Genomic DNA, 22838 nt, shown 5'->3' on the forward strand with positions numbered 1-22838 from the left:
TTGCACGGGATGCCTACTAAACGATTTCAGAAGGCATCCCAGTCCGGTCCCCCGCCGATCCCTGGAAATCCGCAGGACGTACAGGTTCGCCCTCTGTCCTTAAGTAGTCGGAAAGTAGGGCATCCTTAACAGGTTAATACACACATACACAAAACAATATCTAAATCAGTGATGCCAAACAGGATGCCCAGGGACCACTTGCAGCCCTCATCTGGCCGATTTGCAACCCCTATTTGTGGGCAAATTCATATGGTGTAGACACTTTCTACAGGATAATAATCAGGCATGAATGCTCCTGTATGCCAAATTCTCTACCCAACTAAAAAAAGAACAGGAGTGGTACTCTGTACTCCCCTCCGGTACACAGAAACTGTGGTATCCTATTCCGAAAAAGTTTTGTTGAGAGTGTTATTGAATATGTATTTAAACTATAAATGACCTGGCCAATTTTAATTTTAGCATTTTTGAATTTTTCCTTGCATTTAAATTGCCATAAATCTTTGTTTTTTTTTCTCTACAGAGCCATGTAGGGCTTGTTTATGCTGGCCCAATCATACTTTGTAATGACATTACTCATTTTATCCTAAAATGTATGTCAAAACAAAAATGTAAAAAACACTTTCTACACAGTGCACTTTACGGTAAAAATGACATTTTTATCCTGTAGATCAATATGATTATAATCATACCCAATTTATATGGGTTTTTATTTTACCAAAATCATTATGCTTAAACTTGCCTTATTCTGACCTCTATAACTTTTTTATTTTTCCGCATATGGGGCTGTATGAGCCATGATCTGTATTTTTTTCAGTACTATTTTTGTTTTGATTACTTTTAATTACTTTTTAATCATTTTGTTCTGGTAAAGGAAGTGACCAAAAGTCTTTAAGTCTGGAGTTTGGTATTTTTATTTACGTTTATAGCGTTCACCGGGCCGGATCATAAACATTTTACATTAAAGGGGTTATACACCATAAGGTGATTTTAGTAGTACGTACCTGCCAGAACTGGGTATTTCCTGTTGAATTTCGTTCTCTAAACTACATATCCAATAGTTCCATGTTTGTAAGTTTGAGGACCCCTTCCTCCCTCCAACACATCAGCCACCCCACCCATTGAAACACACCTGTGATCCCTTCAATGCAATACATCAGTGTTTCTTAACCAGGGTGCCTACAGCTTTTGCAAAATGAACTCTCTCCCACCCAGCTGTCGCTCCACCCATTGAAGCAGGACAGACTTCCTCTAATCACCTGACTAGTGAGTCAGGTCTCAACGCACTGCAACCTGGGAAATCCAGAGACATGAGTAATTGTGTATGCTGTTAAAAATAAATATTGGAGCCATAATCACAGAATTGTGAGACCACTGTCACTCACAGTTACAGACACTATATTATGAGCTACACTAACTTTACAGCCCCTGTAGCATAGTCAATTAAAAAAAGATCCTGGAATACCCCTTTAAGGGTACGTTCACACGTTCAGGATCTGCTGCATATTTTTGCTGCCATATTATGTGCAGCCGATTTCCCTATCCATTAAAGTTAATGGATAGTAAAATCAGCTGCACAAAATATGCAGCATATCCTGTATGTGTGATCGTACTCTAATTGTCAAGACAATCCAGCAATTGTTATTTACATGTTTTTAGTTATAAAATAGAAAAAGGGGGTGTGATTTAAACTTAATTTGATATTTTTTTAAAGATATTTAGTACAAATTTTTAATAGCTATTTAATACTTTTAATAGCAATCATTTGATGCAATGGCATAGCACTGATTAGTACTATCATTAATCTACTAGCACAGTCTGTCTAGGCAGTCTGTATAAGAAGATTAGCAAATTAGGGAACCCCCCCCCCCCTGGTCGCCATGTTAGCTGATCAGGACAGCCACACTATACTGTGCCATCTATACCCCCCCCCCAAAAAAAAGCCCTGGGACTTGTAATTTCCCACTTTTAGGTATTGTTACCAGCATTTATCGCGGTACCTATTGGGTTAATGATGAACATCCTCGTGATTGTGTGACTGTCATTAGCAGTAAGTTCCAGCAGCTAATAGCAACTGGTACTCAGGGGTGCGAAGCGAATTTGGCTCCTGAGCTATCTCCTTAGTCCCCTAGAATGCTGCTGCCGTATGCATATGGCGTTCTGGATGAAGGTGTTAAAGGGAATGTATCTTATACATAGACTTGCATTGAGGGGGCGTGGCCATGATGAATGGAGGGGAGTGGCCAACCCCCGCAGTGCGAAAGAAGCATTCAGAAGATTTACTTCCGAACATTGGCCAGTGGAGTACCCCTTTAAACTGTAATTTTGTTCTTCGTATGTACTCTTGCTGTTTTCTTATCTTTCTCATTTACCCACCTATTTCCTATACCTTGCTCTCTGCACCAATTACATTACTTTAATATATGTATAACATTATTGAATTTGTTTAATACTTGTTAAAAAAAAAAATCTATGAAAATTGCATTAAGGGAAAAAAGTCTGCTCCCTGTTTTATAAAACAAAAGGTTAGAGCATTTATAGTCACATAAGAGACCCCTCAGTACATTATGAACACTTGTTTAAATGTGGAAAACAAGCACTGCAGACTGTTTGCATGGTAGTGCTAAATTAAAATGGAAATTCACACGTTTGTCTAAAGGTCAATGAACTGCACCCTTGGGATATAGCTCACAATTAGGAATGTATTTAATACACCATTACACATAGATTAGTCCCACAGGGACAGCCTCATTGTTGGGCTTACTGCTTCTTTAGCGTCATTTGTGAAAGAACATCCTTATCAGCATTAAAATAAGAAAGTAAATGGAATATATCAGAACAAAACTACACTTTATGTAAAGCTAGTTTCTGCATTTTGAATTAAAGAAAAGTTGCCTATTGCCATAAAACATAATGCCAGTCCACATACTGAGAGCTGTTAGACCCTTATGTGACAATTTTTGGAAAAGGGTATACCAAGGGTAAACCAATGTAGGTTATTTCTAAACACAGATACCCATTATGACAAAATATATATCCAACAACAGCTGTTGTCCTTTTAGGTATAGACTACAAAAGGCCTCTGAAGGTGTCTGGCACCAATACATTAGCAGAAGATTATGCAAGGAAGATATTTTTTTTTTACTTATATAGTGCAGAATGAGCTATTCTTAGAGAATAATGTAGAGGTTCTTGTGTATATCTTGTGCTTACATGAGCAGATGTAGCAGGCATGAGCTTAGCTCCATGCGGGTTTGCAAAGAGTACCTGTCATGATCTTGTTAAATTTTATAACCCTCCCAGTTCACTGCCCCATCATGATAAACCACCCTCTGCCTTTATTTTTATTATTTGTTAGTTTTCTACCTTGATACTGCTCTGTATTTTCTGTTCAGTCAGATTCACAGATGGCATGACATCATCTGAAGCCATACAGGGGAGAACTTCCTCCCTCACTCTGCTACACACAGCCCAGAGCAGTTCAGTGTGAGATGAGCTATAATTGGCTAAGGCTGCACACACCTCCCTCAGCACTCCAGACTTTCCTGATTTTGGACTTCTGCCAGGCCAGCAGGAGTCCAAAGTCTGTGGACAAGTAGGGAGACACCTAGTGGAAGTTTTATTAAACACAGATAAAACATAGATTTTTTTTTTTAACAAAGTACATTAGAAAGATTTTTTTTTATTCACCATAAGGAATGCAAAAGCAAAAAATCAGTTTTAATGACAGTGCCCATTTAATGCTCCCTACATTTTAAAAGAATACTTTGGCTTTGCACAGAGAGGAGATGGAGTTTTATGACTGACTACACCTGGAAATCTAATTGGGATGCTGGTGCTGGAGATCACCCAGGCAAACTCATTAGACTCATAAGCGGGTCAACGTCAGATCACATCATTTGGAGATTTTTAAGTATTTTCTTATTTAAAATGCACTTTTTAGAGAAATATTTCCAGAAGGCAAAAAGGATTTGACCGACAACCACAGTTGAGGGGTTCTATAAAGATTAAAAGTCTTTAGGCTCTGTTCACCTGTGTGAAAACATCCTTAGGAAGGTGATACATATCCTGATCCCATAGAGATAGCAGCAGCAGTATACAGATAGAACTGGGAGAGGAGTAACCTGGGAGCAAGATGGAGTGATTTGGTAGGTGACGATGTCATCCTGTAGTTCCCAGCTGACCCAGGGCAGACCATTTCATCACATTAAAGGGTTACTCCGCTCCCCAGCATTCAGAACTCAATGTTCCAAATGCTGGGTGCGGGCTTCCATGTTCACGCCCGCCCCCTCGTGACGTTACGCCCCTCCCCCTCAATGAAAGTCTATGGAAAGGGGGTGCGACGGTCGTCATGCCCCCTCCCATAGGCTTGCATTGAGGGGACGGGACGTGACATCACTAGGGGGCAGGCGTGAACATGGAAGCTTGCACCCAGTGTTCGGAACATTGAGTTCCGGATGCTGGGGAGCGGAGTAACCCTTTAAACTATGTCATTTTCTGTAGGTCAGACTGGTGATCACGTAACCAAGTTAGACTAATAAAGCACAAAGATGCAGCTGGGCTGGAAAGAGAAAAATTTGATTATCCTGCGTAGGATTTTATGCTGCAGGGTGAATACACCCTTAAAAGGGTTTTCCATTAAAATTTATTGTTGAACTATTACTTTATAGGTCATCAATATCTAATTAGTGGGGTGCCAAAACCCCTTTAATTCCTGTAAGTTGAGAGGTATGGCCTCCACGGAACAGAATTAGTTCTGACCTTTTTTTTCCATGTCCTTTAAACTATTATTGAATAACTTTTGTAGTGTGGTCGTACCCTGTATCCTGCTGTAAGAGGCCATTGGCATTAGGAAAACCACTCCCATAAAGAGGTGGTCTTGGTCAGTACAATGTTAAGATAGTAAATTAGATAGTATGTGTCAGAGTAACAGCCATTTAAATACCAGAACCCAAGGTTTCCTGGCAAAACACTGCTTAAATAATCACATCTTCTTGTCTTCTTCCCATAATGCATTCTGGTACCATCTCTTTCACAGCTAAGTAATGTACACACACCAAGCTACCCAAGTGATGTGAAAGAAAAAGTGATTCTTCAGACCAGGCCACCATTTGCTCTATGGTCCATTTATGATACTCCCGTGTTCAGTGTACTCATTTTCAGTGCTTGACAAGGGTCAACATGGGTACTCTGATGGGTGTGCAGATACACAGCCTCATATACAGCATGTTCTCATACCCTGTGTAATACGACATCTTTCCATCACAGCCAGCATAAGCCTTTTCAGGAATTTGTGATACAGTAGATCTTCTACCGGTATTGGATCACATGGACTATCCTTTGCTCCTCACTTGCATCATAGAGATTTGGGCTCATAACCCTATTGCTGGTTCACTGATTGTCTTCATTTGGATCATTTCTGGCAAGTGCTAACTACTCCATATAGGGAACATCCCACATGACCTGCCATTTTGGAGATGCTCTGACCTAATTGTCTAGCTATCACAACTTGGCCTTTGTCAAAGTCATTCTGATTCTTACACATGCCCAATAGTCCGGCTTCCAACACATCAACTTCATAATAACAAAACTCATAAACCAATTATATTCACTTTACCTAGTTTTAATTTTATGGCTAATTAGTGCATGTACTTCTATAATAGCCATAAAATATACAGAATTGTGAATACGTTAAACATACTTATCACTTATTAATTTAGTAAATTATGAAACGGTCCATGAAATGGGGTGGCAGCAGGAGGAACTTCACATTGATTCATGTGTAATTAAGCTTAATATATGTGTTTGACGTCTTTACATTTTAAAGCCCCTCATACATCCATATGTCACAACTGGAGATAGAGGCCGGATATGTTATATTATTCCAATTTGTGTCATTAAAATAAATGGGGCGAGAACTGCAGATGTTTGCCCGTGAAGCGGACAAGTGAGAGACGCGTACTAGGACAAGCTTATAGTGTAAAAGGGAAAGGTCTGTAATAAACAACGTAAATCTTTACAACTAGATATTTACATACATACAGATTTACACATAACTCTTTGAAATAGAAAAACATAAGTAACATTATACAAACGTTCAGATTTACCAATCCGCAGTGAAATGGTTGTGTATCTTTGTTATATTCACGCTGATTTTGTTTGATTACATTTCACCACATTTTTGGAGACCTTTTCTATGTTACTTTATTTTTTTTAACCATGTTCACTGTATGCGATAAAAAAAGTTAAAATTTTATCGTTTAGATCATTACAGCTCCAACAATACCAAATGTGTGCATTTTAATTGGAGAAAATATATTTTCTTTATTTAAAAATTCTATTTCACTTGTTGTTAGTCTCTCTAAGAGACTTAAAAGAGGTACTCTGCTCATAGACATCTTATCCTCTTTAAGGCATAGGGAATAAGATGTCTGATCTTAAGCGGTCTGGCCGGCAGGACTCCCTGCTATCTCTGACCCAGCACCCCAGCATTCTAAACATAGATGATCAGAACACTAGGCTTTGGGTTGTGGTCGTCACACCCCCTCCATTAATGTCTATGGGAGATATATGGAGGAGGTGTGACAGCTGTGGCTTCTCGTAATCCGGCATCCTCAGTGCATGCAGATTACTGGAATGCCAGGCTGGAGATTGTGGGGGTCAGACATTTTATACCCTATCCTTTGGATATGGGGCAAGATGTCTAGGGGCAAAATACACCTTTAAATAAGAGATCACTTAATTGTTGATATACACTGTAAAATTTCTGTTTTGCTTTAAGAAGATATGTGGTCATTCATTAAAAACCATCTTAGTGTAACCATTACATCGCTTAGGGGGGCCTGATTATACCTTTTTATAGAACGTCAATTATAATATAAGTTGTATTCGGTGACAGGGGTGTATGAAATTGTAATGTCCGGGGGGGTGTATTCAGTGCTGTCTGAGCTCAGTGAACACCTAAAAGGTGAAGCTTTCCTTGGGCCCTGGCTGGCATGCTCACCAGGATTAAGATGCAGGGGGCTGATGAAATTAAAGGGAAAGCTCCCTTCTCTCCTGGATTCTGCAAACATTGTGGACTGCAATATACACTGACACCCAGTGTGAGCCCACGTCATCACAGTATTATACATGTACGTACATTTGCATTAAAGGGGTATTCCAGGCAAAATCTTTTTTTTATATGTATATATATATCAACTGGCTCCAGAAAGTTAAACAGATTTGTAAATCACTTCTATTAAAAAAATCTTAATCCTTCCAATAGTTATTAGCTTCTGAAGTTGAGTTGCTGTTTTCTGTCTAACTGCTTTCTGATGACTCGCGTCTCAGCAGCTGTTCAGCTCCTATGGGGATATTTTCCCATCATGCACAGCTCCCGGGACGTGACATCATCATTGAGCAGTTAGACAGAAAACTTCAGAAGCTAATAACTATTGGAAGGATTAAGATTTTTTAATAGAAGTAATTTACAAATCTGTTTAACTTTCCGGAGCCAGTTGAGATATATATCTATATATATATATATAAAAATATAAAAGTTTTTGCCTGGAATACCCCTTTAACCCCTTGGCCAGAGTGGAGAGCTGCTCTGTAGGATTCAGGCCACCTTGTAATAAATCCATGCATCTGAATGGCTGTCCTGTAATTCTACATAAAGATGCAGTTCACTGAATACATCTGGCTGTATTTAACCGTAGCTTCATCATGAAAGGGGTATTCTGTGATGAGATAGATTTCTTTAAAAGAGGGGAGGGCGCTTATGTACCATTACAACAAAACATACATACAACATATTCTTTGTGAATGCATGTGTGAAAATAACCAACTAACCTGGCCTTCCTTAGGACATAAGGAGCTGAGGACTTCATTCAGCATCACAGGTTGGTGTAGAACTTTTTCACTTGGCGTTTCTGAAGATCCATGTGTATGGCAAAACCTCCTGCTCCACAGAACTGAAGGGCTGTAGAATCTGATGCTTTTTCTAAACATTACCAGTCTTACTGAAGAATGCATCCTACTGCAGACATCCAAAAGATAAGAGGGAAAACAAAAAGACCTTGTGAATCTTAGGGTTTTGTGCTTTACAATAAACAACAACAATTTAAAATTATTTCAACTAGACAAACGGGAAGACAGGAATATCCCTGCATAAAAACTAGGAATCAACCATGATAGTCAGTACAAACTGCTCTTATATTTAGATTGAGTGAGTCCAACTGTTGGAATCCCACCAATCACAAGCAAGGTGGTCACTTGTCCCTTGGAGAAGAGGCAACGAGAAAGCTAAGCCAGGGCTCTATGTAACTTCCAAAGACAGCAGTGCAATGAGTCTTTAGAATCAAAGAGGAACTCCGGTACTTAAAGGGGTACTCTGGTGCTTACACGTCTTATCCACTATCCAAAGGATAGGGGATAAGATGCCTGATCGCGGGAGTCCCGCAGCTGGGGACACCCGTGATCATGCACGCGGCACCCCGTCCTTTGGATAGGGGATAAGATGTGTAAGCACCGGAGTACCCCTTTAATGGGGTATTCCGCTGCTCAGCATTTGGAACAAACTGTTCCGAATGCTGGAGCTGGTAGCCTGTGAGGTCATAGCCCCCCCCTCCTCAATGCAGCTGTCACGCCCCCTCGCATAGACTTGAATTGAGGGGTGGGGCGTGATGTCATGAGGGGGCGGGGCTATGACCTCACGAGCTCCCGGCAGCGGCTCCAGCGCTTGGAACAGTTTGTTCCAAACACTGAGCAGTGCAGTACCCCTTTAACAACTTTCCCCTATCCACATGATAGGGGATAAGTGTCAGCAGTCTGACCACTGGGAATCCCCCCCCCCCCCCCCCAATTTCCTGCTCGGCACCCTTGCTTTTTCATATGGAAGGAGCTCTGTGCACTGAGTGGTATAGACCACCGCATGTAGTAGTGGCTGACACGCCCCATCTATGCATCTCTATGGAATAGCCTAACATACAGCGCTCATGCATTCTTGGCTCTCCCAGAGAGATGCATAGAGGAGGCGTGTCGACCACTGCTCCATGTATGGGGAGAGCCGGGGCGCCAGGCAGGAGTTTATGTGTGCCAGCGGTCAGACCCTCCGTGATCAGATCTGACTTATCCCCTATCCTGTAGATAAGTACTGGAGTTTCCCTTTAAGGCTATATTCACATCTGCAATTAGAGCGTTGTTCAGGGAGCACTGTTGTAGAATCTGTTTCGTAAGCAGGACCTAAACAGTAGAAAACAAAAATGCTGCAAGCAGTCATTTTTTGCGTAGTCAGATTCTAAGTAACACCAAACCGAAACTGGACAGACCTCATTACAGTCAATAAGATCCGTCGGTGTCCGTTGAGAATAAGTCTGTGATGAAGCTTCCTAAGCAAATGTGAACAAGCCTAAAAATGCTAGGCAGACACATTTCACCTAAAATAGATCCATAGCACAAAAGATAAGACATCACACGTTTGTAGCTTCTATCCGATAAAGAATAGGTTAACACAGATGACATACAAATAAGCTAAATAAATTGAATTACTAAAGAAAAGTTAACAGCAGAAATTTAATTATACATATACAATTAGAATTTAACAGTAGCGTGTGAGTCATCGTTCCCTTTCATTCTGGAGTATGTGACTAGGGGATATGCAGATTCGGATTTTAAAGCAATACACGATACTAGCAATAAAGGATAATTACCATTAACTCTCAGGCTAGGGCTCACAAGCAGCTGCAGACATTGCATACTGTAATCTACAGGAGAACTGCACACTACGCAATGCTAAAGTGTTTATCTAAATCAGAAAACTACATATGTAAAGCATTAATAGTATTCTATGAGCACAATTAAAATGTATACCAATATTACATTAAGTCAAATGTTTTGGGTTTTTCTGTTTTCACACTTTCGTTTTTTCCTCCTTACCTTTAAAATATCATAACCCTTTCAATTTTCCACCTAAAATCCATATTATGGCTTATTTTTTGCGTCACCAATTCTATTTTGCAGTGACATTAGTCATTTTACCCAAAAATTTTACGGCGAAACGGAAAAAAAAAATCATTGTGCGACAAAATCGAAGAAAAAATGCAATTTTGTAAATTTTGGGGGCTTCCGTTTCTATGCAGTTCATATTTCGGTAAAAATGACACCTTATCTTAATTCTGTAGGTCCATACAGTTAAAATGGTACCCTATTTATATAGGTTGGGTTTAGTCGTACTTTTGGAAAAAATCATAACTATATGCAGGAAAATGTATACGTTTAAAAATGTCCTCTTCTGACTCCTATAACTTTTTAATTTTTCCACGTACAGGGCGGTATGAGGACTCATTTTTTGCGCCGTGATCTGAAGTTTTTATCAGTACCATTTTTGTTTTGATCTGACTTTTTGATTACTTTTTATTCATTTTTTAATGGTATAAAAAGTGACCAAAAATAAGCTTTTTTGGACTTTGGAATTTTTTAGCGCACACGCCATTGACCGAGCGGTTTAATTAATGATATATTTTTATAGTTCGGACATTTACGCAGGCGGCGATACCACATATGTTTATTTTTATTTACACTGTTTTATTTTTTTATGGGAAAAGGGGGGGGGGGGGGTGATTCAAACCTTTATTAGGGACAGGGTTAAATCAGAGGCATAGCGTGGGGGGTGCAGGGGGGGCCACAACATCTAGGGGGGGGGGGGGGGCGCGCTCGCAGCTCTCTGCCCCTGCCTGGCTCACTCACTCACTCTTCAGTGCTGGCTGTGCAAATCCTATCCGAGCCGCCGCCCACTGTGGAGGCAGTGGCGGATCCGGGGGGAGGGGCAATTGCCCCCCCCCCCCCCCCCGAGATTGTTTCCCCTCTTCCTGAACTATCGCATGGTGGAGCGGGAGCTGTAGGCTGTCCCGCTCCACCACCCCTTTCTCACACCCGTCACCTTGCTATCACACGGCGCGGCTGCTCCATTCCTGCAGTCAGTGAGAGCCAATCACGGCAGGCCGGCGAATTGACTTCACATTATCGCGCCGGCGCCCGTAGATCACGTCCCCGCGGCTCGCACTGACTGCAGGAATGGAGCAGCCGCAGCGTGGGAGAAAGGTGACGGGCATGAGAAAGGGGAGGGGGGAGCAAATTATAAGTGAGAGGGGCAAATGATGAGTAAGGGGCACATGTCAGGGGGGCATTATATGTGGGGGCACATGACAGGACCCCCCCTGTCATGTGCCCCTTATATATAATACCCCATGTCCTGTGCCCCTCACATATAATGCCCCCCTGACATGTGCCCTTCACATATAATGCCCCCTGTCCTGCCCCCTCAGGGGGCATATGTGAGGGGCACATGTCAGGGGGGCATTATATGTGAGGGGCACAGGACATGGGGCATTATATATGAGGGGCACAGGACAGGGGCCAGATGAAGAAGAAAGGGGAACGACACTCATTAGAGAAGACGGCATTTGTGAGTTGGTGTCTAATAGTGTCTGCAACGCATTTCCCTTTGTATTTTTGTTTTGTTATTTTTTTGCTCATCAACTTCCGTCGGGGTGCCCCGCGAAATGTTTTTTTTCGGAGGGGGGCCCCGAGCTGAAAAAGGTTGGGAAACATTGCTCTATAGGAAACCAGCACCATATGTAAGCAGACAAGTTCCTTTAGACCTTCGCCTGAGTGTCAGCTCTAGCACAGCGCTGGTCCTATTCAACTTTCCTGCATTTCTGCTTTCGTCTCTCAAGCTGCTCCTGGAATTTGCCTTACATTCTCCTCCTACTCACTGCCCATTGGGACTTTATCTCATGACATGGTTCTGATTCCTCCTGAACTTTCCATTCTTGGTTTCTACTGTTGGTTTGCTGCCTGGTTCCATATTCCTGATTCCTTACCTGTCCCTGCACTCTAGTTTCTAGCTGACCTCCTGGTTTTGACCAGGCCAAAAAAAACTAAATTTCCCTATTCATGCCTATGTAGCATCCAGTTGCCAACTGGTGACTTTTCTGAGGGCTGCAATCCAGGAATTACCTTGCATCAAAGACCATATCTTCTTGCACATGTCAAGGGTAAAAAACAGGGACAATGACCATTAAGGTGCCCAATCGTACCATTAGAGGTGGGTTCAGTTGACTCCCTAGGGTAGGTATATGATGGCCCAACAAAACAGGTTTGATGATTTTTGTCATTCAACCCTGTTTTTTCTAGAAAAGCTAAACCGCAGAGCAGATAATTTGCCCTCTGGCCCTCCCCTATAACCCTTACTCTATTCCCCATAGAGAACAGGAATCGACCATGCTGAATGTTCATGTGTATGTGGAGTTTGGGCAAGATAAATGTAATGGAAGTTTATGGCCAACATTAGACCCTTAACCCAAGTCTAGCAAGTATAAAACCAGTTGCAGCCTTGAAGATCCACTATTTAAATCATAAGAAACCTTACACATCCCCTTTAAATGGAGTATTATTGTGATCAGCTGACTAGCAACCTTCTGATTTTGCCATGGAAAGTTGCGGCCACTGCAAGGGAAATTTATTCAGTACAGTATTATCGGTGATCTTTTGCTCTGGTCTGCTCGATGTCAGACCAGAGCAGAAGACCCCGGGAGACAAAGGGAGCCAGGTGATGGGACCTCCAGCTGCCATGCTGGATGATCGGATCCCCTCTGCAGCGCTGCAGGCGATCCGATCATCCATTCAAAGTACAGCACTGCTGCAGATGCCGTGATCTGTATTGATCCCGGCATCTGAGGGGTTAATGGTGGACATCCATGTGATCGCGGATGTCTGCCATTACCAGCGGGTCCCTGGCTGCTGATAGCAGCTGGTAGCAGCTGGGACCTGCCAAGCATGACACGAGCACCGTTCCGGCACTTGCGGTCATGGCGGCGCGTAAATGTAGGTCATGGTGCGTTAAGTACCACGGCACCATCACGTACATTTACGTCCATTGTCGTTAAGGGGTTAAAAGGGACATCATACACTGTGTAAAGCACTTGGCTGTCTTTGTCAGACCATAGCATTGAATGGAGCAGCAGTATTTATGTATGTCTGTTACACTTTCTCTGTGAAGCTGCCCCCCCCCCCCCCATAGACTTCAAGGAGAGCAGCTGTAATCTGATCCCTCAGTGAGATGATAATCTGTTATCATTTCTGTCTTTGAAAGGGAATTGTGCACAGAAAGGAAACCACGTGATCAGTACTCAAGGTAGGTGAAGAGGAGGAGTCTGATAAGTGGAAAAGGAAGCATTTTTCTAAGATATACTGCAAAGTTTCCTATTACCACTTGTACTTTTCATTTATTTGATGGGGAGGGGAATAAAATGATGGTTACTCTGTAAGGCTGCATTCACACCACGTTTTTTGCAATACAGTTCCCGTATCAGGTTTTTGATTTAAAAAAAAACACAGATTCCTGAAAACCTGACTAAACTGTATCAAAACGTGTGTACAAATTTTTATCCGTATACAGTTAAAAACCATATACGATTTGAAAAATTATGTCCATCTGCACATCTGCATCAGTTTTTTTAAGAAAAAAAGTATGTTTTTAACTTTTCATTCCATTATGAATAAAGTTTCACTTGTTTGATTGAAATTCCATGAAAAAAAACTGTGCAAAGTAAAAAACCATATGGTGAAAACCGTATGGAACCGTACGCACATAGGCCTCCATTTATCTTTAGAGGTATAAGTGAAGCATTTTTTTTTTAACACCTTTTTTTTGTGTGCTGGTAATGTGTAGGCGAACCAAATTCATTAAATGGTCACAGAGCATTTGATACATTTTGTGCAGGTCACATTTTCTGAAATTTATCTCTTCACATACACTAAAAAGTAGGGATGCACCGATATATCGGCGGCCGATACGTATCGGCCGAAAATAGCTATTTCGGCAAAATGCCGAAAAAACAAAAAATGTGGCGATAATGACCCACCTCCCCTGCCCACCCACAGCACAAGTTACAAACACTGCCAGTGGCAGAGGCACTCGTGGGGGGTGCAGGAGGGGCCGGCCGCACATGGCGCAACATCTGGGGGGGGGGGGGGGCGCTCTCCGGGATAGGAATACTTCTTTTTATGTGCCCGGGCTGGCTCCCGTGTGTGGCTGCAGGCGGGGGCCGGCCAGCGCATATAAAAACTAATATACTGTATACTAAAAACCAGGGGGCCTCCAGCTGTTGTGAAACTACAACTCCCAGCATGCCCGGACCAGCAAAGTCTTTTCGGGACATAAGGATGTCCGCCAGTCACTCACCATTCCCCGGCGTCCTCCTGTGATCCTCCTTCGGGTCTTCACTTCTCGGCCTCTATGGTCCTACGCACGGGACGTCAGTGACGTCCCGTGCGTACAACCATAGAGATGCAGGAGGATCGTAGGATCGTCGCAGGAGAATGCGTGTTGGCCGGGGCCTGGTAAGTGACCGCGTCATCTTCTTGAGTGTTCCGGTCACCGCTCCTCCAGTCCCGGCACCTACTGCTATGGTCCATAGGCCATAGCAGTAGATGTGACCCCGGGCCGGAGGAGCGGTGACCGGAACACTGTGGGGGCAGCAGTACAGACATACAGCCTCCAGCCATACACTGTATATGGCTGGAAGCTGTATGTCTGTGGGGTGGAGGGAGCTGCCTACTATTGTGGGGGAACTGCTGACCTAATGTGGGGGGGGAGCTGCCTACAAATGTGGGGGGAGCTGCCTAATATTGTTGGGGTGGAGCTGCCTGATATTGTGGGGGGAGCTGCCTAATATTGTTGGGGGGAGCTGCCTAATATTGTTGGGGGGAGCTGCCTAATATTGTTGGGAGGAGCTGCCTGATATCGTGGGGGGGGAGCTGCCTGATATTGTGGGGGGGAGCTGCCTAATATTGTGGGGGGGAGCTGCCTACAAATGTGGGGGAGATGCCTAATATTGAGGGGGAACTGCCTACTATTGTGGGGAACCTGCCTACTATTGTGGGGGACTGCTGAACTAATGTGGGGGGGGGAGCTGCCTACAAATGTGGGGGGAGCTGCCTAATATTGTTGGGGGGAGCTGCCTAATATTGTGTGGGAACTGCCTACTATTGTGGGGGAAATGCTGACCTAATGTGGGGAACCTGCCTACTGTTGTGGGGGAGCTGCCTATTAATGTGGGGGAGCTGCCTACTATTGTGGGGGAGCTGCCTACTATTGTGGGGGAGCTGCCTACTATTGTGGGGGAGCTGCCTACTAATGTGGGGGAACTCCCGACCTAATGTGGGGGAGCTGGCAATCTAATGTGGGGGAATCTAATCTAATGAGCGGAGCGCTGCATTTTCCCAGAAGACCGGGAGAAGTCATTTTCGGTATCGGTTTCGGCCGGACATTTTTTTTATTTCGGTTCTGAAATTTCCATTTCGGTGCACCTCTACTAAAAAGCTAAGCTAAGTCTGGGCTGGTGTAGTTTTAAAGAATTTTCTGTAGCTTTGTGCCTTTTTTGCGCCTATTCACACAAAGGCACAGTTCATAAAACCCTTCCATATCATGTGTTTTGCAACTCAAAATCGGCAGAAATGTGTAAACCAAAAGGCGCAAATAAACCCTGCTTGCGCCTTTTTTGAGCCTTTTGTAGACACAAAAACAGTCTAAAGACAATGATAAATGTCGGCCATACAGTTCTGTACGGTTCCCATTGACTCCCATGTTAAAAAAAAAACGTATACGTTTCAATACGGTTTTTCACCCGGACCAAAACCCGTGGTTGACTACGGTTTTGGGTACGGGAATAAAACTGACAAAACCGTACAGGATGCAAAATGGACACAACCGGATGCATCTTATGGCATATGGTTTTCAATGGAGAGTCAATGCATACGGATTTCAATAGGGTTCCGTATGGTTTTCAAATTGAAAACGTATACGGGAACTGTGTTACAAAAACGTGGTGTGGACCCAGCCGAAAGCAGGATCTCATTAAAACTGGCCATACGCATTAGAAGAATGTTAGTTAACATAAATAGATTTCAATATGCCCAGTTTTGTTCTCACTGGAAGTATGCAGTTGTCATATGCTTACTCATTAATCCCCTTTATGAGAACATGTATGCTCGCTCAAGCTAAGCATGCTTTAGTATGGGAGTAATTGACCAAACAATTGTACAATTGGCAGCTATATAAAGTGTATGGCCACTGCACAGTTCATTTGGCTTGATATATACTGTAGATAGCATTTACCTAATAAATTTACACTTAACCCCTTAAGGACCCGGTGTTTTTCCGTTTTTTGCATTTTCGTTTTTTCCTCCTTACCTTTAAAAAAAATCATAACTCTTTCAATTTTGCACCTAAAAATCCATATGATGGCTTATTTTTTGCGCCACCAATTCTACTTTGTAATGACATAGGTCATTTTACCCAAAAATCTACGGCGAAACAGAAAAAATAATCGTTGTGAGACAAAATTGAAAAAAAAAAAAAATGCCATTTTGTAACTTTTGGGGGCTTACATTTCTACACAGTAAATTTTTCGGTAAAAATGACACCTTATCTTTATTTTGTAGGTCCATACAATTAAAATGATACCCTACTTATATAGGTTTGATTTTGTCGTACTTCTGGAAAAAATCATAACTACATGCAGGAAAATTTATACGTTTAAATTGTCATCTTCTGACCCCTATAACTTTTTTATTTTTCCGCGTATGGGGCGGTATGAGGGCTAATTTTTTGCGCCGTGATTACGTTTTTAGTGGTACAAATACAAATTTGCATTGATAGGACTTATTGATCACTTTTTATAAATTTTTTCATGATATAAAAAGTGACCAAAAATGCACTATTTTGGACTTTCGAAATTTTTGGCGCTTACGCCATTGACCGTGCGGTTTGATTAACAATATATTTTTATAATTTGGAATTTCCACATGCAGCGATACCATATATGTTTATTTACACTGTGTTTTTTTTTATGGGAAAAGGGGGGTGATTCAAACTTATTAGGGGTGGTGTTAAATTACCATATTTATCGGGGTATACCACGCACCGGCCTATAACACGCACCCTCATTTTACCAAGGATATTTGGGTCTAGAGCGCTGCTGTCGGCCCTTTTCACCCCCTGGTTATCGGCGCCGCTGCCCGTTCTGTCCCCCTGACTATCGGTGCCGGCGCCGATAGCCAGGGGGAGAGTCGTGCGTCCCCAGCGTCGTTGCTAAGCACGGCGCGGCGCTCTGACGTCATGCGCCGCGCCGTTCAGCGCATAGCAACGACGCCGGGGACGCACGCCGGAGGCCTGGAGCAGCGCGGACCCGACTCAGGTAATTATGCCACCGGGGATGGGGGGAGGCAACGGGGCAGCGGCGCCGGCAATGGGTGCCGCTGCCTCTTCTCTCCCCCTGGCTGTCGGCGCCGCTTCTCTCTCCCTGGCTATCGGCGCCGGCACCGATAGTCAGGGAGACAGAACGGGCAGCGGCGCCCATAACCAGGGGGTGAAAAGGGCCGACAGCAGCGCTCTAGACCCCAGGAAAGGCAGGGGGAGAGAAGCGGGCAGCGACGGCCTCTCTACCCCTGCCTTTCCTGGGGGTGTATCGGCGTATAACACGCACACAGACTTTAGGCTAAAAATTTTAGCCTAAAAAGTGCGTGATATACGCCGATAAATACGGTACCTTTATTCACTTTTTTTTTGCAGTGTTATAGCTCCCATAGGGACTTCTAACACTTCACACACTGATCTTTTACATTGATCACTGGTTACTCATAAGAAACCACTGATCGATGATTCTGCCGTTTGACTGCTCATGCCTGGATCTCAGGCACTGAGCAGTCATTTGGCGATCGGACAGCGATCGGACAGGCAGGTATTGATCATCCGGCTGTCCTGTAAGCTGTTCGGGATGCCGCGATTTCGCCGCAGCGATCCTGAACAGCTCCCTGAGCTAAACGGCATGGTTTCACTTTTACTTTAGACCGGCGTTCAACTTTCCTGGAATACCCCTAATGCTTCTACACATAGTAGACATGTTATGACATGATTTTGGCAGGACAGGCAAACCATCTAATGTTTATGGTGGCCTCCTGACACTCCCCTCACATAGGTCAATGGCGGAGAGAAGGATCTAACATTTTGGTTATTAGGGGATAAACCGTTCCCAGAGAAGCATGACAGTGGCTTACAGGAATCACATGTGTATGGTCAGGAATTGCTCCTGCTTAAATGGGCACTCTCATTAAAAAATTTTTTGCTATTGCACTCCTTATGGTAACTAAAAAAATCTTTCTAAAGCTACTTTGTTTAAACATTTTTTACGTTTTCTACGCTTTGTGTTTAACCCCTTCAGGACCCATGACGTACATGTACGTCATGAGTCCGCTCCCGTTCTATAGCGCGGGGCCACGGCGGTCATAATGGGTTGGGCCTAGCCTCTAACAACGGCTGGGACCCGTGGCTAATAGCGCTCAGCACCGATCACAGTGCCGCGCGCTAGTAACCCTTTAGACGTGGCGTTCAAAGTTGATCGCTGCATCTAAAGTTAAACTAAAACGTTGCCGGTTAGCTCAGGGAGCTGTTCGGGATCGCCGCAGCAAAATCGCGGCATCCCGAACATCTTACAAGACAACCGGAGGATCCCTACCTGCCTCCTCGCTGTCCGATCGCCGAATGACTGCTCAGTGCCTGAGATCCAGGCATGAGCAGTCAAGCGGCAGAATCATCGATCAATGGTTTCCTATGAGAAACCATTGAACGATGTAAAAGATCAGTGTGCGCGGTGTTATAGGTCCCTATGGGAGCTATAACACTGCAAGAAAAAAAAAAAGTGGGAAAAAAAAGTGGGAAAAAAAGTGAAGATCATTTAACCCCTTCCCTAATAAAAGTTTGAATCACCCCCTTTTTCCCATTTAAAGGGGTTCTCCGGTGCTTACACATCTTTTCCCCTATCCAAAGGGATAAGATGCCTGATCGCGGGAGTCCCGCCGCTGGGAACATATATATGGTATCGCCGTGTGCGGATGTGTCCGAATTATAAAAATATACAATTAATTAAACCACACGGTTAATGGCGTACACGCAAACAAGTCCAAAGTCCAAAATAGTGTATTTTTGGTCACTTTTTATATCATGAAAAAATTAATAAATAGCGATCAAAAAGTCCAATCAATGCAAAAAAAAAAAAACTTCAGATCACGGCGCAAAAAATGAGCCCTCATATCGCCCCATACACGGACAAATAAAAAAGTTATAGGGGTCAGAAGATGACAATTTTAAACATATAAATTTTGTTAGTCATAATGTAGTTATGACTTTTTCCAGAAGTACGACAAAATCAAACCTACATAAGCAGGGTATCATTTTAATTGTATGGACCTACAGAATAAAGGGAATGTGTTATTTTTATCGGAAAATGTACTGTGTAGAAACAGAAGCCCCCAAAATTTACAAAATGGCGTTTTTCCTTCAATTTTGTCTCACAATTATTTTTTTTCCGTTTCGCCATAGATTTTTGGGTAAAATGACTGACATCATTTCAAAGTAGAATTGGTGGCGCAAAAAATAAGCCATCATATGGATTTTTAGGTGTAAAATTGAAAAAGAGATATGATTTTTTTAAAGATAAGGAGGAAAAAACGAAAATGCAAAAACCCCGGGTCCTTAAGGGGTTAAAAAAGCTGCCACTACGTGTATCCCTACTTATTCAGAGCACATTTTCTCCCCATCTTTTGTACAGATTTTGGACTCCTGCTGGCCTGGCAGAAGTCCAAACACAGGAAATGCAGCAGGGATGTGGAATTCCTATCGCCCGACCCCCGAGACAAGCAGTTCTGGGCGCTGGGCAGGTGAATTTGTCCGGGCCTTAGCCCTGCTTCGGGCAAGCAGGGCCGGACCTGACAAGCGTGGCGGCGCTCTACAGACTGTATGGAGCGGGCTGCCGACTTCTGCCCGCTCCATACTCTGCAGCCCCCCGGCTGTAAAAACCTGTGTCCTCCGAAGCAGAGCAGGGGAGATGAGAAACTGTGTATTTGTCTTCTCTCCCCTGCTCTGCAGACGTGCGGGGTGAGATGAGGGGGCGTGGCTTCTTGCTCCCCGTGCAGACATGCGTCCTCTGCCTTCACTCCCCCAAGCCGTAGCTTCGGAGAGCTGAGGGGAGGAGCGGTCGCACGTCTGCACGGGGAGACTGCATGTGGCGCTCACACGGGAGTATGGAGCGGGCTCCGGACTCCTGCCCGCTCCACACTCTGCAGCCCCCGGCTGTTCTCAGTAGCCGGGGGCCGCCGCTAATAGTCAGCATGCGGCGATCGCCGCGGCTGGCTATTAACCCTTTGGATCGTCGCTGTCAAAACTGACAGCAGCGTCTAAAGGGAGATGTGAATACTCCCTGGTGGGCTAGTGGGGTGGATCGCCCCCCCCCCCCCCCCCCGCAGCGCGATCGCAGGGGGGCGATCCACTATAGAGGTAGCCGGAGGGCTTACCTCTGCTTCCTGCTGTCCCGGCTCTGTCATTGATAGATCCTGGCTGGACCAGGCTCTATCAATGGATCACAGAGCTCACAGATTAATAGAGTTCAATAGAATCTATTCATCTGTCTGAGGAATCTAATGATTCCTCCTAAAAGCCTAATAAAGTGTAAAATAAAAAAAGTTTTAATATAAGTTTGGAAGTCACACATTAACCCAGTGGTCTCCAAACTGTGGCCCTCCAGATGTTACAAAACTACAATTTCCAGCATGCCAGGACCACTGTTGGCTGTCTGGGCATGCTGGGAGTTGTAGTTTTGCAACATCTGAAGGGCCACAGTTTGAAGACCACTGCATTAACCCCTTCCATGTTAAAAGTTCAAATCACCCCTTTTTCCTATATAACAACATGTAAACATAATAAAAATAAACATATTTGGTATAGCTTCGTGCGTAATTGTACAACCTAATAAAATATAACATTATGTATCCTGTACGGTAAATGTTAAAAAAATACCAAACCACAGAATTGCAATTTTTATAATATCCCAGAAAAAAAGTTAAAAAGCAATTAAAAAGTCAGATCAATACCAAAATGGTACCAATACAAAAAAAACATGGCGCAAAAAATGAGCCCTCATACAGCCTGGTATGCGGAAAAAAAATAAAGCTACAGGGGTTGAAAAATGGCAATTAAAAAAATTTGAAAAAGTTCAGAATTAGTAAAACATGACGCAAACTATACAAATCTGGTATTGCTGTAATCAGGCACCTAAAGTATAAAACTAACATGTTACCTCAACCACAAGGTAGATGGCGTAGAAAAGAAAAACACCAAATCTGGACAAGTGGATCGTCATGAGGGACAAGTAGATTTTGCTCCATTTTAGTCCCGTGGACAAGTAGTTTTTTATAAAATTTCCACACTGCTCTGAGATGTGTATCAGAGTAAGTGAGGAAGTTCTCCCCTGTATGGCTTCAGATGATGTCACGTCTGCTGGGGAACGCCCCTTCCAAGTATGTGAATCTAACCAAGACTGAGCAGAAAATTCAGAGCAATATCAAGGTGGAAAACTAAAAAATAATAAAAATAAAGGCAGGGGGTGGTTTATCATGATGGGGGCAGTGAACTGGGAGGATTATAAAATGTAACAAGATCATGAGAGATACTCTTTAAGTGGCTCTGTCGTAGAGCAGTGGTCTACAAACTGTGGCTCACCAAATGTTGCAAATCTACAACTCCCAGAATGCCTGGACAGCTGGGAGTTATAGTTTGGCAACAGCTGGAAGTCGACAGTTTGGAGACCGCTGCTGTAGAGGAACACCTATTTTTTTATTTTATTTTTGAGCTGGATTTACTCTTTTTCCATTGTCTATTTACTACACGGGATCTGGCCCCTAGGATTTCCCTTTCTTCATTGGATTACGTTCACAATAGTGGTGAGCTGACTTTCTTGTGCTGGGCTTGTGCTTCCACACAGGGGCATATGCCATTATGGCACAATGAATGATTCAATTTATAAAACTAGACTTTTCCAGATTTTACCAGCATAATGGCAAAGGAAGAGCCCCAATACTCTATCTAGAGTACTATAAAACATAAATTCTTCACATTGTTGGCAGGTTTGCATGTACAATGCTTATAGATTTTAAAATAGGATATAGGTATTACATAACATCAGAATTCTTTTGGCAAATCTTTAATATGTGCAGAAAGCGAAAGGCATCCCTTGCATAAAAACAGTAGAGACCCATTGACAGCTAAGCCATACTTGTCTAGAGATATATTTGCAAAGTGGGAACTATTAGCTACCGCATTGTATACTGCATATGCCACCCCCAGATCTCAATTTATAGCTCAAACACCAAACTTCTTCTCATTAACAGAGCGAGCAAACAGCATTCTTCTTGCCTCACCTCTCACTCCTACTTACTGCAGCAAACCAATTACTCCATTTCATTATTTTCTATTGTAATGTGTTTGTGTTGTTTACCATCCTCCATTCTGCTGACTTTCCATTAGGATACACACTTTGTACTAACACAGAGACCCCTAATAAGAGTGAAGGTCCACCAAGGAAAAACAATGGCTATTGTATGTGTATACTGTATGAATGCAGTCATAAACAAGAGATTGTGTCACTCTCATGATAAGAAAGGTGGTATTTCCATATTTACAGGCACAATGAACAGCACTGGCCCCATTCTTCACTCCAGACAGGTTGACTACCTTAAAGGGGTACTCCCGTGGAAAACTTTATTTTTAAATCAACTGGTGCCAGAAAGTTAAACAGATTTGTAAATTACTTCTATTTAAAAATCTTAATCCTTCCAGTACTTTTTAGGGGCTATATACTACAAAGGAAATTATTTTCTTTTTAGATTTCTCTGATGTCATGACCACGGTGCTCTCTGCTGACCTCTGCTGTCCATTTTAAGAACTGTCCAGAACAGGAGAAAAT

The 22838-nt window shown here is 43.1% G+C and overlaps 1 protein-coding gene across 3 annotated transcripts in view; it reads right to left on the reverse strand.

The window, feature by feature from the left end:
- The window catches only part of METTL15 (methyltransferase 15, mitochondrial 12S rRNA N4-cytidine), a 322508-nt gene that overhangs the window by 288010 nt on the left and 11660 nt on the right, over positions 1 to 22838 (reverse strand). For 2 of the 3 annotated variants that reach the window (XM_056526681.1, XM_056526680.1), the window contains exon 2: positions 7831 to 8017. In XM_056526681.1, coding sequence (XP_056382656.1) covers positions 7831 to 8013 — 183 coding nt within the window. In that variant the 5' untranslated portion in view covers positions 8014 to 8017. The remainder of the gene's footprint in view (positions 1 to 7830; positions 8018 to 22838) is intronic. The other variant, XM_056526683.1, reaches the window with a different exon arrangement.

This window comes from Hyla sarda, chromosome 6 (assembly GCF_029499605.1).
Source record: "Hyla sarda isolate aHylSar1 chromosome 6, aHylSar1.hap1, whole genome shotgun sequence".
In the NCBI taxonomy this organism is placed as follows: domain Eukaryota; kingdom Metazoa; phylum Chordata; class Amphibia; order Anura; family Hylidae; genus Hyla; species Hyla sarda.